This window comes from Styela clava, chromosome 7 (assembly GCF_964204865.1).
Source record: "Styela clava chromosome 7, kaStyClav1.hap1.2, whole genome shotgun sequence".
Lineage (NCBI taxonomy): Eukaryota > Metazoa > Chordata > Ascidiacea > Stolidobranchia > Styelidae > Styela > Styela clava.
The window spans coordinates 3063825-3082814 of NC_135256.1; the positions used below are offsets into that span (position 1 = coordinate 3063825).

The 18990-nt window shown below is 37.3% G+C and overlaps 2 protein-coding genes across 4 annotated transcripts; both read right to left on the reverse strand.

Moving 5' to 3' along the window:
* Nucleotides 1-1916: 1916 nt before the first annotated feature.
* LOC120338077 (uncharacterized) lies at nt 1917-10730 on the reverse strand. 2 transcript variants are annotated; one of them, XR_013477311.1, is made up of 2 exons: nt 2343-10730; nt 1917-2133 (listed from the first exon to the last, which is right to left on the reverse strand). XR_013477311.1 is itself a non-coding variant. In XM_078114530.1 (2 exons), the coding sequence occupies exon 2, from the start codon at nt 9575-9577 to the stop codon at nt 3119-3121; it is 6459 nt and encodes a 2152-aa protein (XP_077970656.1). In that variant the 5' UTR covers nt 9578-9883; nt 10093-10730; the 3' UTR covers nt 1917-3118. The 2 variants fall into 2 exon arrangements, 1 of the variants encoding a protein (XP_077970656.1); XM_078114530.1 differs by having other exon boundaries at nt 1917-9883; nt 10093-10730.
* A 5523-nt stretch (nt 10731-16253) lies between these two features.
* LOC144425288 (uncharacterized) lies at nt 16254-18731 on the reverse strand. 2 transcript variants are annotated; one of them, XM_078114867.1, is made up of 4 exons: nt 18351-18731; nt 17845-17956; nt 16873-17095; nt 16254-16365 (listed from the first exon to the last, which is right to left on the reverse strand). In XM_078114867.1, exons 1-4 carry the CDS (start codon nt 18359-18361, stop codon nt 16355-16357), a joined length of 357 nt encoding a protein of 118 aa, XP_077970993.1. In that variant the 5' UTR covers nt 18362-18731; the 3' UTR covers nt 16254-16354. The 2 variants fall into 2 exon arrangements, with proteins under 2 accessions (XP_077970993.1, XP_077970992.1); XM_078114866.1 differs by lacking the exon at nt 16254-16365 and having other exon boundaries at nt 16842-17095.
* Nucleotides 18732-18990: the final 259 nt, after the last annotated feature.

Sequence of the window (18990 nt, forward strand, 5' to 3'; positions counted from 1 at the left end):
CCTTAATTATAATTTTTTCTTAACAAAAACAGGTGAATTCCATGCTCTGGTCCAGGAGTCGCGGTTGCAGCGTCCGACTTAGTTTAAAGAATATTTTAGAATGTCGACAAAGCAGTTTGATGAGCTATTTGAGATTGTTGGGCCAAAAATACAAAAATTAACAACCACCTACAGAAAGCCAATTTCCGCTGCAGAGCGTTTGGCTGTGACATTGAGGCAAGTTAATGATTTGATTAGGGTTTGTCTATTTTTTTTCCATGTTGTGGAATTAGATTTTGTGACTTTTTTCATTAATATGTTTTTGTCACTTTTAGATTCTTGGCAACTGGGGACTCCTACCGTACCATTGCCAACAGCTATCGTTTGGGAATTTCCACTGTTTCCCTCATTGTTCCAGAGACATGCAAGTATGATTTTCAAATAAAATATTGAGCTTTTGTATTTTTGATAAATCCCAATCTTGATATTATGACATTTTCTTTTTATTGTTATCGATTTTGTCATAATTTTATATATATTGACATTTTATAGAGCCGTTTGGGACACACTGCAACCAATGGTTTTGAAATGCCCATCCACCCAAGATGCATGGACAAAAATTGGGAATGAGTTTGAAGCGAGGTGCGAATTCCCGAATTGTTTAGGGGCCATTGATGGCAAACATGTCATCATTCAAGCCCCAAACAATTCGGGATCCATGTTCTTCAATTATGAGAAGACGCACAGCATTGTGTTGATGGCTGCTGTGGTGGATGCAAAGTGAGAATAAGCAAATTATGAATTGTTATTGATTTTTTTGAATCATTGGCAAATGCTCATAATGTTATCTTTTGACAGTTATAAATTCGTGGCAGTCGATGTCCGAGGATATGGGAGGAGCAGTGATGGTGGGATATTTGCAGACTCCTGTTTTGGCAGAAGATTGACCAATGGTACCCTCAATCTTCCTAATCCTAGGTAGGCTGACAGTCGAATATTTACAAAAAAAATGTTATTTCTAACATTGAAATAAGTGGGAATCCATAGTAAAGCCACTACAATCCATAGTAACATTAAAAAATTTATATCTGAAGTCATCTCATGACATGCTTTGTTTTGCCAGGCCATTGGGAAGGACGAGTGATGGAGAATGCACCCCATTTGTATTTGAAGCTGACGAGGCATTCCCTCTAAAAGAGAATATTATGCGACCATATGGTGGGAACAACCTAAACTCGAAACAGAAAATATACAACTACAGGTTGTCAAGGGCTCGCCGAATGGTAGAGAGTGTGTTTGGAATACTTTCCAACCAATGGAGGGTAATGCCTGTTCAGCCTACAAATGCAGATGGGGTGGTGAAGGCCACCTGTTGTCTCCATAGCTTCTTGCGGAAGGGAGAAACTCAGTCAGAAAGAGTGCAGGCGGAGAGGGAGTGAGAGGTTCGTCCCAGATTGGGGGTCGTGCAACTTCCAGAGCGATTGCTACACGGGAATCATACACGGATTTTTTTAGTGGTCAAGGAGCTGTTGGATGGCAAAATGACCAAGTTTGAAGGTGATCACATCATTATACACCATTACTCAATAAACATTACTAATATATCGAGGTTGAAGTTGCATATCTTGTTGCGTCATTGTGTGCCCCCCCCATCTAACTTTCAAATATATTTGTAACACATAAAAAGTACCACAAACCAGTATATTTTGAGCATGTGCCTAATCTGTATTAAATTCTAAATGAAACGAAACTTTTTGAATTTCCATCTTTGCCTGTTGAAATTTTTTATTCGGCAGTCGTCTAAATGTCTGCACAAGCGATTTGACAAATATTTCAGCATCATCTTGTTCTGGAAATAACAAAAAAAAAACATTTAGAGGAGTAGCTATTGTTTCGTCACTTTGTGTATTTTTCCTGCAACTATACTGTTTGTAGGCGCCAAATCGGAGTCGCTATCTAGCGCCAACACGCGTTAACGGACGGTTGCTCTCTGAATCGTTTCGAGACTCCACAATAAAAATACGCGCACAAATTGCCTTTTGAAATTTCTTGTTGTCACGAAAAGGTACGTTTAAAATGCAGTGTACGTACGATTGAAATTCAATCACAGTTGAAAGTACGAATCAGTATACAGTTGTCAATTTGTACGGTTTTCTAAACAGAAATGGAAAACAGTCTCAAAATATGTCACACAATAAAACTTACCAAACATCTAACTAATTAGCACTTAAAAAGCACAATATTTATCAATTTAGAATCACAAATTAATCGAAAAAGCCAAAAATACAGCACAATTGTTCACCTTAAAATTGCAGTTTCATACCACTAAATAAAGCATAAAATACGATAAATAAAAGACTTACTTGACGATGTAGCCTTCAACTCAAAGAACAACCAATTATTTGACTGGAAGCTATTATTTTAACTAGCTCTATATTTGATCAGATCTAACAAATAAACACACAAAATATCATGAAATAACTACTTGCAACTGTTTTCCTAGCCTACTGCGAATAACGAACATCTAAACGCGAATAGAGCTGGGAAAGATTCAAAGGTAACTTTTACTAAATATATGACTTAAAAACCCGGTTCCTTGATACCTTAAACAGCTAAAAATCTAACAAAACTGGAGAGCAGATAATCACTGCCAACATTCCCGCCCAGAAAGCAGCGAGCGAAAGAACGAGCGTTGCCAGAAATAAGCAACAACACAAAGAGAGCTGGCCTAGCAACACAGGACAAATTAGCATAATTCTATGTTCTAATTTGTTAACAGTCTACAAATCGGGGTAGGTTGTCATCAGAAAAATATCATAAATTACACTAGTACTAAACCCTACTTGAGCAGCATTAGATATGCCCAATACAAACCTAGAAATAACTACAAAACAATACTAGAAACATGGCAACATCAATGTGTGAGGTTATGTTGCAATCGCAGAATACGCAAATCACAAAATCAGTCAAGTGTGAAATAAACGAAAACAAATGCGAGGCGGTTTCATCCCGGCCCCTTGGAAATTTAAAATTTGCATCCACAAATTTACAAGATTTCCACACACTCAAAACACATCAAGCACACTTAACAATCATGCCAGAAAGAAATTCTTTAAAACGAAATTGAAAAGTTATCAAATTATACTTCATCACACTCACGCAGAAGTACAAGTTTAGTCACAGGGCGTTGGAATATGGAATGTTTGGTTTGAACACCCACGGAACGAACCCTACCCTTGCTATCCTGGTAAGTTTCAATGACTCGTCCCAGCAACCAAGTGTTTCGTGGTTGATTCTCATTCACAACAAGCACAATGTCATTCTTTTGAAGATCTCGTTGCACTTTGTTCCATTTTTGTCGACATTGAAGAAGCGGAAGGAATTCCTTTCTCCAACGTTTCCAGAAAACATCCGCAAGATATTGGACTTGCTTCCAACGCTTTCGAGCATACATGTCCTTGGGGTCAAACACACCTGGAGGAAGCATTGGTTCCTCTTTCATCAGTAATAAATTATTTGGACTTAATGGAGTTAAATCTTTAGGGTCGTTCGATACTGTAGTTATCGGTCGTCCATTCACAATATTTTCGCATTCGCACATAAGAGTTCTTAAACTCTCATCTGTCAACACTTGTTCACAGCAAATAGCATTAAAGATTTTCCTTATAGTTCTAATCTGTCTCTCAAACACACCACCATGATGCGATGAAGCAGGCGTTTGAAATATCCATTTGATGTTTTTCTGTAACAAATAATCATGAATTTGGTTTTTGTTCCAAGATTTAATCGCATCTCTGAGTTCTCGTTCACCAGAGACGAAGTTAGTGCCATTATCAGATCGCATCTCAATAACTTGACCTCTCCTTGCTATGAATCTTCTAAGAGACATAATGAAAGCACTAGTGTCCAGACTGTTTGCTATTTCCACATGTACAGCGCGCGACACTAAACAAGTAAAAAGCACACCATAACGTTTAACCTCGCTCCTTCCTTGCTTGATCAAGAATGGACCGAAACAATCCACTGCAACATATGTGAAAGGAGGTTTATCCGGTATCAAGCGATTCTCAGGTAAGTCCGCCATTAATTGAGATTCAGGAGGACGTTGTCTCTTCCTGCAAGGAACACATCCTCTCAAAACACTTCGCACCAAAGCATTACCTTTTACGATCCAATACTTTTGATTTATTTCAGCTAACACATATTCACGACCGTTATGACCAGTTGTTCTGTGGACATAATCTATTATCAAAGAAGCAATTTTACTTTCTTTTGGGATAATAATTGGATGCTTTACATTAAACTCAACATTTGCTGCTCTGATCCTACCTCCTACACGAAGTAGTCCGTTTTCCAAGAATGGTTGTAAATTACATAAAGAGCTTGATTTTGGAATTTGTTTTCCTTTGAACAAAACATCAATTTCTTTTGAAAAGTATTTTCTTTGTTCATGCTTTATAATTTCCACCTCAGCCAGAATCATTTCTTCTACAGTTAAAGATTCAACAGGTCCAGATTTCAAATTGCAGTTTGATCCAACAATTGACTTTAATTTGTTTATGTAACGTAACATCCAAGCAATTATTTTCTTCAAGTGATGCCAATTTGAATATTTAGCAACGACATCATCAAGAACACATGGTTGATCTTTCACAGCAGCAAAACATTTTTCAGGCAATTCTTTCTTAATTTCCAAATTCCCATCAGACACAGAATGTAAGAAATCAGGTTGTTCAGGCCACTCATCATGACATTTCCATAAAAAACTTGGACCAGATTTCCATTCCGGATAATTCAGGAAAGCATCCACTGACATACCTCTGGAGGCAACATCAGCCGGATTCAATTTAGATGGCACATAATACCATTGGTTAATTTCAGAAACTTCCTTGATTAGATTTACTCTGTTAGCAACAAAAGTTTTAAATACTTTATCCTCATTAGCCAAATAGCGTAACACCGTCGTACTATCTGTCCAAAAATAAGATGCAGAAATTTCAATTTTAAGCTCATTTCTGAAAAATTTATCATTGCGCGCAGAAATAGTTGCTGCACACAGTTCGAGTCTAGGTATTGTCGAGCCTTTCAATGGTACTAGCCTAGATTTTCCACAAAGTAACACACAGTGTATTTGTCCAGGTGAATTCAACATCCTGAGATAAGACACAGCGCCATATGATTTTTCAGACGCATCTGAAAAATGATGAATTTGAGTTTCTACAACTTCACCGTAATCCACGGGTACAAAACATCTTGGTACATTAAATTCCTTCAGTTTAGGCAACTCAGAAAGCCATTTTAGCCATTCTTGTTCAACTCCCGGCGGTATTGGGTCATCCCAACTGAACTTCTGTCTGCAAAGCATTTGCATTAGAACCTTCACAGGCTGAAGCACTGGCTGTACCAGGCCCATTGGGTCAAAAATAGAATTCACGACACTTAACATGCCACGTCTATTACAAGGTCTCTCTTTAGGATTAACAGAGAAACACAAGATGTCTTCATCAACGCTCCAAATCATACCTAGAGCATGTTCAAGAGGTAAAGCGTCAACAGCTAAATTTAAATTTTTCAAATTCTTTGATCTCATATCTTCAGGAATTTCGGCAATAACATTGCGATCATTACTGATCCATTTTAAAACTTCAAATCCGCCTTTTGCGCAGACAGCAGAAATATTTTTCACAAGAGAAACGGCACTTTCGGCATTTGGTCTTGAATCGAAAAAATCATCCACATAGAATGAATCGTTAATTGCATTTATGACACTTATATCAAAATCATGTTTATTGTCTTCGGCAGCTTGTTTCAATGCATAATTACAGCAACTTGGGCTGCAAACCGTTCCAAATGGATAAGCTGTCATGCGAAATTCTTTCATGGGTTTATTTATGTCGCTGTCTTCCCACCAGAAAAATCTAAGATAATTTCTGTGTTTTTCGGGTACCTTCACTTGTAAAAACATTGAGCGAATATCTCCCTGTACAGCAACCACATTTTTGCGAAACCTTGACAGAACACCAACCAAGTTATTGGCCAGGTCCGGCCCCTGTAACAGAACGTCGTTAAGGCAGATTCCTTGAAATTTAGATGAGCAGTCAAATACTACACGAATTTTCTTCTTTTCAGGGTGATAAACGCCATGATGATTAATATACCAAATTTGACCTTCACTTTCAGTAGAATCAGAAACTTCTTCTGCATAGCCCATAGTTAACATATTTTCCACAAAATCTTTATATTCGGAATAAAAATTTGGATCCCTAATAAATCGACGCTTGAGCGATTCGGTTCGCTTTTTCACTTGCAAATAATTTGAAGGTAATTTCGAATTTGGATTTATAAATGGCAAATCAATTTCATAGTGTCCGTCATCTTTCAACTTAATAGATTCGCTCACCCTATCAAGGAACATTTGTTGTCGAGGGGAGATTTCTTCCTTTTCATTATTAGCCGAATCAATGACATCCGTGCACATTTGACACAATGGATGCACTTCATTTTTCACAAAATAATTACATGGATTACCTTGATTGTCATTCTTCTCAGGTGGACAACTAATCATCCATCCAGCAACAGTCTTAGATGCAAAATAGTCATGAGGGCCATAGGCAACTTCCAATGGTTTGTGCAATTTAGGATTATCCTTGCCAATCAAAAGACCCACTTCAGATTTAATATTTGGTATAACAACATTCTTAAATTCAATAAATTGATCCACGTCCTTTTGAGAGGGAATATCAGATTGCTCAACACCAATTTTATCGTTTGAAAATAATGGCGTCAATGGCACATATTCAGATTCATCAAAATCCGAAATTTCAAGACCTTTCACAATGATACTTTGTTTACTTTCAGTTTCATTATTTATTGTACGAACATTCAAATTTATCTTGAGACCATCAACATTTAACTTGTGCATAAGAGACTCACTTATGAACGAGCAAGTGGAACCATTATCAAAAAATGCGTTTGTCACAATAGCATTTTTGTCACCATTAACACGTACTTTAACAGGAATCACATTGAGCAAAACCTTTTCATTTTTAGATGTATTAACAAAAGCATTGAATTTGGTTTCAGTTTCAGGTGTTTGAGAGCCAAAATTTTTCAAAACAGGAGATTCATCGCCTTTTGTCCCAGAATGATTAATTTGGACTTTGTCTGGAGGATGAAGAACCGTTGTATGTCTTCTCTTGCATCCTTCAACCCTACAAGGCTTTGTTCGCTTACAGTCTTTGCTCCAGTGACCAGGTTCGAGGCATGAAAAACAAAGCTTTCGGTTCTTGACAAACTCAATTTTATCTTCATAGCTCAATTCACGAAATTTAACACACTGATTCAAAAAATGATCTTTATTGCATTTAACACATTTTCGTACAGGCCTATCAACAACTGATATAGCAAATGTTGATCTATAGGGTTTCAGACCTTTCACAGGGTTCGATTGCTTTGGAGGTGAGTTCGAATCATTAGAAGGCAGATTCGTGTTTTCACGAGTTCGTTTTCGAACATAATTCGCCAAATGTTCAACTGTTAAATTCACCTTCTTTTCATTTAAAACGTCATCAACTACAGACAGCCACCCTGCCCTCCAAGAATGAGGCATTCTCATGGCCATCTTATCAATTGTCATAATAGATACATTATTATATTCAATTCCTATCAATGTATTCATACAGGACATCAGCTCTGCGGCAAACATTGTTAGGGCATCTTTATCAGCCAATTTTAAATTAGGACCACAGGAAACTGAATTTATACAAGCTTCACCTATTTGATATTTTCGTCCATATGTTTCATCAAGCAACTGAATTGCTTCATTATAACATTCAGATCCACGATGCTGGCAACCTTTGACCAGTGCATAAGCAGGACCCTTTGTATATTTAAGCAAATACACCATTTTTTCTTTAGGGCTTTGAACTCTACTTCCAATTACAGTGTCAAATATATCCAAAAAATATCTGTACTCCGCAGCATCTCCAGAAAAAGTAGGGGGTTCCGAAGGTGGTAAACCAAACTGAGGTTGGGGTACATAAATTATTTGAGGGTATGACAAAACTTGATTAGGCATAACAGGCATTTGGGTCACACCTGTCAAAGGGACACTATTTGACATAGTCACTACCGGTACAGAACTTGCTTTAGGAGCAGTATAGATTGGAATCTGACTAGCATTTGAAATAGGTGAGGTGAATGGTAAACTCACCCTCATTTCAGGTATTCGAGTCACATTGTTCATAGTACACGCACTCACACTCACCCGGGGAGCTACGGTACTATCATTCAGCATATAAGAACAGGTAGTAGCCACTCCTGAACTAACATTCAACACATTTCTGGGATTCAATGACTCAGTAGTACAAATTATTTGTTCGGGCACATGAGACACATTCTCAACTGCAACATCACCACCCATAGTCACACTAACATTTTGTGGATTGCAAATTTCAATTTCAGAGGCAGGAATAACCGACTCACCATTTTCCCCGGCGATTGTCCTCCTTCTACTCATGGTACTCAACATATTCGTTCTGGTGACTTGTGTGATCTGCGGTTGTGAAAATTGTGCAGTTGTTACAGGTAACATTACAGGTGCATTTTGTACATCAGGTTCAGGTTCTGATGGTGTAGTTACAGAATTTTGTGTCGATTGTTGATTAGTAGTATCATTAGTAATAACAGCAGATGGGGATTTATTAACAATTATCCCACTTTCTGCTAAAGTTTCATTAAAGTCCATGTCCAATCCCAGCAGTTCTCGTCGACTTCTGTCTTCGATTTCTTGCAGGGTTCTTTGTTTACGTCGATCGAATGTAACGTTTTCGATCTTTCTTTTTTGTTGTATTTCCTGGCGACGACGCATAAATGCTTCTCGCTTACGTTGTTTTTCTTTTCTTAACTCTTCTTCTTGACGTTGTTTTTCTTTTCTTAATTCCTCCTCCTCAACTTGTTGTTGTTGCAGGAGTTCTTGCCACTCTTTTTCCAGTGTCAAGTCTTCAATTTGGTTATTTTCTTCCCAAATTTCTTTTTCTTGTTGCAACCGGTTACCGAGCTGTTGTTTCTCTAGCTCAGTTTTTCTTTGCTGACTTATTTTTCGTGCTTCATAGATGTTTTCTATTTGCGACTCACTAAAAGCTGATTTTTGTGACTGGACAACAGATGTTGATCGATAACTTGCACTACGAAACGTTTTCAAGCTTCGTCTATTTGAATTTCTTGACAAACAATCCCGAGTTAAAACAGTTGATTTCTTTTGTTTCACTTTTGATCTTGTGGTCATTACGTGTGTGTTTGTTGACATTTCTTCAGCAACACAAGATGCTACAGACTTCTCTTTATTAGTGCTCTTTCGCGAACTTAGGTAAGAAACTGAATCCACATCAGGTATTCTTAGGAACAAGTCTTTACTCACACCACTAGAATGATCACTCACAACATTTTCACTTGCCAATGCAAGACTTGATTTAGGTTGTGTTTCAACTGACATTGCAATTATTGTTGTTTCATGAACGTCTGATTTTGCAGAACCGTCATTTGTTGTTGAATCATCTTCATTGTCCTTGACATTTAAGTGAGCATCAGCCGTTGCCATTTTTAATTTAACTTCAACCAGGCAACTTCAGAATTAATGTCCAATTTTCCTTTCAGCTTTTGTGCCATCGTCAAAAAACTTATGTAGGCGCCAAATCGGAGTCGCTATCTAGCGCCAACACGCGTTAACGGACGGTTGCTCTCTGAATCGTTTCGAGACTCCACAATAAAAATACGCGCACAAATTGCCTTTTGAAATTTCTTGTTGTCACGAAAAGGTACGTTTAAAATGCAGTGTACGTACGATTGAAATTCAATCACAGTTGAAAGTACGAATCAGTATACAGTTGTCAATTTGTACGGTTTTCTAAACAGAAATGGAAAACAGTCTCAAAATATGTCACACAATAAAACTTACCAAACATCTAACTAATTAGCACTTAAAAAGCACAATATTTATCAATTTAGAATCACAAATTAATCGAAAAAGCCAAAAATACAGCACAATTGTTCACCTTAAAATTGCAGTTTCATACCACTAAATAAAGCATAAAATACGATAAATAAAAGACTTACTTGACGATGTAGCCTTCAACTCAAAGAACAACCAATTATTTGACTGGAAGCTATTATTTTAACTAGCTCTATATTTGATCAGATCTAACAAATAAACACACAAAATATCATGAAATAACTACTTGCAACTGTTTTCCTAGCCTACTGCGAATAACGAACATCTAAACGCGAATAGAGCTGGGAAAGATTCAAAGGTAACTTTTACTAAATATATGACTTAAAAACCCGGTTCCTTGATACCTTAAACAGCTAAAAATCTAACAAAACTGGAGAGCAGATAATCACTGCCAACATTCCCGCCCAGAAAGCAGCGAGCGAAAGAACGAGCGTTGCCAGAAATAAGCAACAACACAAAGAGAGCTGGCCTAGCAACACAGGACAAATTAGCATAATTCTATGTTCTAATTTGTTAACAGTCTACAAATCGGGGTAGGTTGTCATCAGAAAAATATCATAAATTACACTAGTACTAAACCCTACTTGAGCAGCATTAGATATGCCCAATACAAACCTAGAAATAACTACAAAACAATACTAGAAACATGGCAACATCAATGTGTGAGGTTATGTTGCAATCGCAGAATACGCAAATCACAAAATCAGTCAAGTGTGAAATAAACGAAAACAAATGCGAGGCGGTTTCACTGTTCATTTCAAATAATTCTAATTATCGATATCTTTACTTTTGTCTCTATCAGAGTTTTGTAGTAGCAATAAATATGAATACTACTGACCTTATTTAATTAGGAGAAGACTCTTCCAGCTTCTCTTGCACTTTGCTTTGTGGACTTCGAACTTGGATGTCACCCTCATTTTCATATACAACGAGGGTGACATTTTCAGGCACACTGCTAGATGTTCTAAAATTAAGCAGGAGCCACATGTTATCTCGTACTCATTACTTAGTAAGACATCTTTGTTTTTTACAGGTCAATGATGATTACAGAATGGGAAAAGCAAATTTTCAGTTATTGTTATACTTTGTTTCAAATAAAGAGTAACATTATACTTTGTTTCAAATAAAGAGTTTAGTTTCTATGAATGTGTCTTTTCAATTTATTGACATATCAGTATTCTCAGTGGAGTGTATGAATTTATTGACATATCCGTATTCTTAGTGGAGTGTATGAGGATATTTTATGAAATTGCTTTTAAAAATTAAAATAGGGCTTTTGTAGTAATGACTTACGAATAGGTAGAGTAAAAATGTTTTTCCCACCTCCTGCTTTCGCAGTACGAGTTTAAAAACTCTAAGCTACTCATAAACTCCCATCTTTTTTTTACATCCACCCCTGCCCCACTCCTACTCTCAAACGCCTCCTCTCTTTTCTCTCTCCTAAACCTATCTTTCAACGACCTCCACCTTGTCTTGCATTCCTTTACTGTTAAAACAAGAATACTGGTACTGTTATTTCCGGTTACATTTGAACTAAATTGACTGTCCTCTGGAATGCCAGATACACTTACCCCCCATTTCCTCGCCAACCTCTATCCACGCTTTTTCCTTCAAAATCTTGTTTTTGTAATCTATCGCCCCAACCGCCCACAAACAATCCTTCTCCCTCACCAACTTTGCAACTTCCATTTTTCGGTTTTGCGTAATTATTAATTAGTTACGTTTGCGATAGTAAAATTTATTTAGCAGATGACACGATATTTCCACGCCATTGTTACGTAACAAGTGAACCGTAGCACGCTGCGTCAACGCATTCGAAGTATGAACACCCTCAACGCAATTGTGTTGGATTACGTTCCCAACGCAACGCAAACCCATGCGTCAGTGTGAACGGGGCCTTGTTGCGTTATCGCATCATTTTGACGCACTGCGTCAACGCAACCAATTCTCGAGGAAACATTATGTGCGATGACGCGCTGCGTTATCTGAGATTTAAGTTGAGTTCAGGTGCTTTGTGGTTTGGCGATGACTTTTAGCAAAAATTGGGATTACTGTTGTGGTTAAGAAGACGCAAGGATAAAAAAGTGGATGCAAAAGAAGAAGGTTTTGGGTGCATCCTATTCAGTAATTTTGGCGCATTCATGCATGACTAACTGTCACCAGGCGACGAAAACTGCAGGTATACGCGCTAACCGGGGCTACTGGTTTATTGCATTATTTTTGTCTACTGCTTGACGTACCGGTGCAAAAAGCCTAAATATTGTATCACTTTTGGATACAGGAACAAAGCGAATATCAATATGGATATTTCATGTTCCCGAATAGGAAGTGAACGGCGACAAAGGTGGACCGCAGCTTGTCGCAGAAATAACAGCTATGAAACGCGTGGAATCCAACGGGCCCAAATGTTTACATTTGCGGTAAGCACTATATCAGTGGTAAGTATCCATATGTTTGCCAATAGTTTTTTATTTTATTTCTCAAAATTGCTCTGTTCTTGATATGTAATAAAACCATTGTAATGCTCTTTATTGTGTTTTTTTCCTGACTTACTTGCACTTATGCACTGTACCATTGCACTTCTTCATTGGTGAAATAAACTGAAATATTTAATTTCTGAAAGTATCTGAGTTGTTGTCATTTCAAAGAAATTGCAAGAAAATCTATTTTTAGGCAAACCAGTTAGAGATCCCTGCCATCCAGACTATATTCCATCAATTTTTGTATATTCGGCCGCCTCAAGTAAATCCAATTTAAAAAGACTTCCCAGATACAGCAGTGCAAAAGATCGAAGTGTGCATATTAATCAGTCGTTTATTTGTCATCACAAAAACAAGATCAAATAAAAACGAATACAATGAATAAATATACAGTACAGTTCGCATAAAAAAACGAAAAGTCATAAAATAGAACTATTCAATAGAAATCCAAAACCAGTCGATACTGCAGCTTCATCTCATAGTGAATCAAATGCAACCGCCAAAGAAAATCAATCGGAGTTACTCGAGGAGTAAAATTTACGAATCAGAAAAGAGAAAGATGAAGCTTTAGACAAATTAGTTAATTAATAAATCTTTGAAGCAGAATGAAGGAGAAATGAGGCAGTGGAAAAACTAGACAATTTTTAACATTTTTAGTTACAAGAACTTGAGCAAAAAGCCAAGAAAATTAATCAAATTTTATCAGCCCGTTGCTTTCCTCTTGTTGATGACTTTGCCACTTCATGTGGTGTGGAGCTACTTGTTGAGTTGTTCCTAGCTTCACTAGGGGAAAAAACAGCTATCCGCTAGAGAAGTGGACTATCGGACTACTAAAAAATCGCTACACTAGAATTATTTATAAAGACGGCACAGAATAAAGATTTAACTTGTGACATTGTTTTTTATTCTATGTGCAAACACATCTAAAAGGTGTAGCAATTTGTAAATATTGTTTCATACTTTTTGATTTTAATAAAAACAATTAAAAATATGACATATGATTGATAAAGCTTCTTATACCTGAAAGGGATTTTTATATATGAAGAAAGGTCTTCATGAACAAATTATCATTATTACAAGAAAACACATAGCATTGTGTTCCTGGCTATCATTGATGCGTGGTGAATATTAAGCCTGGTTTTGTATCACACTAGTTTGTATTCATAGTTAAACTATTTTTGTTACTTGCCACTTGTGGTTGCTTTCCATGAAGTGGTGAATAAATTAGAAACCAATTATCTCTAAATATAAATATGTGGATTATACATGGGCATTTAGTCCAAACAGTGCCGTCAAAAACTCAATGAAATTCATATTTTTCAGTTGGAAATTCCTCGCGCTGGTCATCGGCGCCTATGGCAGAGTAAGCGATGGGGGAATATTTGCGAACTCCTTGTTTGGGCGTTGCCTGCAAAATGGAACCTTGAAGGCTACCCTCACCAAGTTGGGTTATTTAAGCTAATACTTCACTTAGACTTGAAAATGACTGTTAATGTTTTTTCTATAAGGCTATAATTTTTTTTACACCCAAATAATATTCAGTTTGACCTTGATCGGCTTTATAAATAATGTGAAACGAGCTGATTGTTTTTGCAACTCAGTAATAACCCATAACAATAAAGCATGTTTATGCAGAAAAACACCCTACCTAAACCTCATTTGGTATTTTCGTCTAAATGAGGCATATCAGGACATTGCCATTAACGGACTGGACTAACTGTTCCTTTTGAAGTCTTTCCGCTGAAAGAAAATTTGATGAGACCATTTTCTGTTAATGGCCATTCTCTCGCAGGAGAAAAGAAATTTTAATTATTGCCTATCACGTGCGAGAAGAATGGTAGAGAGCACATTTGGAATCTTAGCTAATCAGTGGAGAGTTTATCACCGACCAATACTATTGAAGCCCAGCAATATTGACTCTGTCATAAAGGCAACATGCTGCCTACACAATTTTTTGAGGAGAGATGTTGCTGGAGCTGCACCAGTTGACGATCATATTAGAGGATCCAATCAACTGCTGCATGGCATACCCTGGAGTGGTGGCCGTGCAACACAGCGCACAATCGGTTCGCCACACTTTTGCCAACTACTTTGCGGGGGAAGGTGCTGTGCCCTGGCAATGGCGCCTTTGCTGATCTTTTAGCAAATTTATAGAAGATTACTGAACTGGAGAGGTATCACAAGTCTAATATGCATATTCTTAGTATATTTGCTGCTCCTGAAGTATGTGAACCAAGATGACGAACACCTGAACGTAGCATGTGTACCAGGTTAGGTTTAGGCCATAATTTAATTTTAATTTCCATTATTTTAGTTCTACTACGAGTTCGGGGACTGGTCAAGTGACTCACTTAGTATTTGTAGCTAAAATTTTTGCCTAACCCTAACCTGGTAGACATACTAAGTTCACATACTCACTGTACAATTATTAATTGAAAACAATGTGTTCCTGTAAATTATATTTCCCCAAATTCGATATTGTACAGAAGCCCGTGAATTTTATTCTTCGCAACAATCGCAAGTTGCAAACGTTGTACTGGTAGCCTGCGTAGAGTATCTACCAGGCTCAATGCAAATTTTTCAGCATCATCACTCTCTGTGTGTAAATAAAGGTATGATTATTAGATTGGAAGTCCGTTCAAATATGCCTCATAGAAAGTTTTAGGGTGTTAGAGTTAAATACCTTTGTTGACAAGACTCATGATAGTTTCGTCAATATCAGTTGGTTTTGTAATTGCATCTTTATCAAATGCTGATGTAGTCCAACTGGAGTCCGCATTAGGTAAGTTGTCAGCTTCATCACTCATTTGGACATTATCTACGTCTTGGAGCACCACGAGAGTGACGTCTTCGTCAACATTTGAAGACGTTCTTTGGAGAAGAGTAAGTTGCACGGTTATAGTGTGGGGTGCCAAGAGCTAGAGTAGTCGTTTGCGCTCGTTGATGCTGTGGGGTAGGGATTAGCAATATTATTGCGTTTGTCACAAAAGTAAATAATACTTTAGCACATCCATGAACTTCCACGCTCTGTATCCCCCGGCTGCTGCCCCACTCCTCGTAGCTTCTGTTTCTCTTTTCTATATCTATCTTTTGTCAACCTCCATCTGGTCTTACACTCTGTCACATAAACCAATGTTCATCATTTATTTTAATAAGCGACTTGACCGACCATTTTCCTGTAATGTGCACAATATCAGGTGTAGATATAAGCATCAAGACCAATACTCGCATGAAGCGCGATATGTCTAAATTTTGTAACGATTCTTTTAGATCCGATGTTGAGTCAATGTGTAGCAACTATGTGGGTGTTACCTTTTGTAGAGAAAATTTTAATTACTCTTTTGATACATTCCTTGGTCGCCTAAAATGGTTAATTAACAAACATGCGCCTTTACGACCCCTTTCACGCAGAGAAAACAAACTTTACTCCAAACCCTGGATCACTAGGGGAATTAGGAAGTCCATCAAACATAAAAATAATATGTTCAAAAATAAATTTTCAAGGGGCAATACATCCCAGCGTGTCTACTTCAAAAAGTATAGAAATATGTTAGTACATTTGCAAAGGAAATCTAAAGAACTGTTTTATCGCAATGTCCTCGAGACCAACCGAGGTGATGCTAAACGCACGTGGAAAACGATCAATGACATCATTAAGATACAATCCAAAAATTCCATCTCCATCTCATTATTGAAGCTCAAAAATCTAACCACTGTGACTGACCCAGTCCTGATTGCTAGTGAATTCAATAAATTCTTTTCCACGGCGGGGAAGAAACTTGCCGATGATCTCCCACAAAGCTCAGTCTCATTTACCGACTTCTTGGGTACTCCCTTGCAAAATTCATTTTTTCTTGAACGCACGTCACTTCAGAGGTCTTCCAAATTATAGCGAACCTGAAAAAGGGAAAAGCTGTTGGACATGATGGTATTCCATCCCACATTCTTAAATCTGTCGCTGATATCATCTCACCAGCACTAAGTCACTTTTTCAACGTGTCATTTAGATTAGGTACCTTCCCTTCTTCACTTAAGATTGCAAGAGTGGTACCTATATTTAAGAATGGTAGTAATAATATTCCTTCAAATTATAGACCAATTTCAATACTACCCCTAATTGGCATAATCTTAGAAAAACTATTGCACAGCAGAATGCTCAATTTTTGTACCAAATTCAACATAATCAACAAATGTCAAGTCGGATTTCAAACCAATCACTCGACCAACCACGCTATTCTCGACCTAATTTCTTATATTTACGATAAACTGGATAAAGGAGAATTTGTTTGTTGTATCTTCCTCGATCTTAAAAAAGCTTTCGACACCGTCAATCACTCTATTCTCTCACACAAACTGAGACATTATGGTTTTCGAGGTGCTACAGGCAACGTATTCTGCGATTACCTGTTCGGTCGACAACAATTTGTCGAAGTGGATTCCAATAGGTCCGCGATGCTCCCCATCCACTGTGGAATTCCTCAAGGTTCTGTATTGGGACCGCTTGCTTTCCTCGTCGCAATAAATGATCTGTCGTCCTCCTCCAACTTCTTGACCAAACTTTTCGCTGACGACGCCTGTTTGCTTGACAGTTCCAAAGATTTGAATACGCTCCAAGACAATGTAAACTCTGAAATTAAAAAAATATATGATTGGATGGTTTGTAACAAATTTACAGTGAATGTGGATAAATCTAAAGTGATGTTGTTCACCCCCAAAACTCGTACTAGACATGCAAACATCTCGATTAAAATAAATGGTATTCCTCTCGAAGTTGTCCACTCATACAATTATTTGGGCCTCCATATCGACAGCCAGTTAAAATGGAACACCCACACTGCTGGACTACACAGAAAACTTTCAAGATCAGTAGGGATTCTGAGAAAGCTCAGGCACTATGTACAAGACGCAACTTTGCGAACTGTATATTTTGCCCTTTTTCAATCCCATTTACAATATGCTATAGCTGCTTGGGGAGCTGCCTCCCAATCAAACTTGTATAAATAAGAGGTCCTACAAAATAAGGCCATTAGAATTCTCACTAGAGCACCCATTCGTTCCAACTTAAGCATCCTATACCACAAGATCAGGGTATTGAAATTGCCCGACATTCACAAGTTTGAGATCTCTAAGATCATGCATCAATTCCACAACCAGAAATTACCTGCAGCTTTTGACAATCATTTTGTTCAACTTAGTTCCATGCATGAGCATAACACCCGCTCCTCGTCAAGATATAATTTATTTGTACCCCGCTATTCCCTAAGCAAAACCCAAAATTCCTTAAAATATAAAGGCGTTTTAATTTGGAATAGTATCCCCCAATGTTTACGCGACTTATCATACTCTACCTTTAAATTTAAAAAACTCTCTTCTTACCTGTCTCCTGCCAGGACCTTGAGTTGATGTGTTGTCAGCATTCAGTCTCGATATTGCCATGAATCCTCGATCTGATCCACAGATCCTAACAGTTGTAGTTGGGTTTTTGAATCTGTTATTTAATGTTTTCGTATCAAATGTTGATATGCTATTTTCTCAATTATTGTTATTTTATATATTGATATAACCGTATAACTCGCCTTACACATTTTTGAACCATGTACCAATTGCTTTTATAGATAATATATTTCGTAAGACTAAGAGTCTTCATAAGAACATATAGATGGAGCTATAAACTCAAAATCCATTTATTGCTGCTGTTGATTAATATCTAAATCATCTTCTATTTGATTGGGATCTTCTATTTGATTGATCAAATATTATTTTTTAAAACCGGTATGGCTATGTATTGCATACGCTAGGTAGGTCGGTGAGCTATTTTAATAATAACTCTTATCCTGCCGGAAGAATTTTTGTGTTTTTTTTTCTTCTAAATATTTTCTTACCTGTTATTCATATTATCTTGCTTTTTAACTTATTGGATTGCTTTTGCATTTAATTCTCAATTCTTCTTGGACTTTGTAATGACTCCAGCACCACCTCTTTCTCACCTCAGCTCCACCTCATTCTCTATTTGAAGGTGAACTTAACAAAGTCCATGGTTACCGGCACCGTACTCTGTGTGGCCACATCTTTGAAATGTCGTTTGCATGGTTACATTACTGACGGTGCTCGGAGTCTAGTGTTGTACGTATTTGGTTTGAATTTTGCTGTCTTTTTTTTCTCATGATATAATGTTTGACTTCTTTCTCTCTCCTGTTTATATTTCTGTTAGATTAATTCACGGGTGTCGCTGCTCGTTAACCAGTTTTGGTTTTTCGCGAATTCTTTCGCCCTGAAATGCCGTATTTAAATTCCTTTTTTATATTTATTTGCATGAAGTGTTTTTTTTCTGTTTGGTGAAAAAATAAATTACTGATTACTGTCACTGAAAAGCAATATACTTTGAAGTTTATTTTGTTTTTTTTGCATCTTACATTTACTTAATTACTTCCTAATTGGTTTTAGATGCAATATAGGAACTGTTTACTATTCTGGGCTCATACTCATTTTCTTACCACTTCTTCCCAAAGCCTCTGCGACCTC

Coding starts and splice junctions, on each gene's coding strand:
- LOC120338077 (XM_078114530.1), bottom strand. CDS start 9,577: ATGGCAACGGCTGATGCTCACTTAAATGTCAAGGACAATGAAGATGAT.
- LOC144425288 (XM_078114866.1), bottom strand. Junction 17,096..17,844: donor AAGGTCCTGGCAGGAGACAG/GTAAGAAGAGAG, acceptor TTTTAATTTCAG/AGTTTACATTGTCTTGGAGC.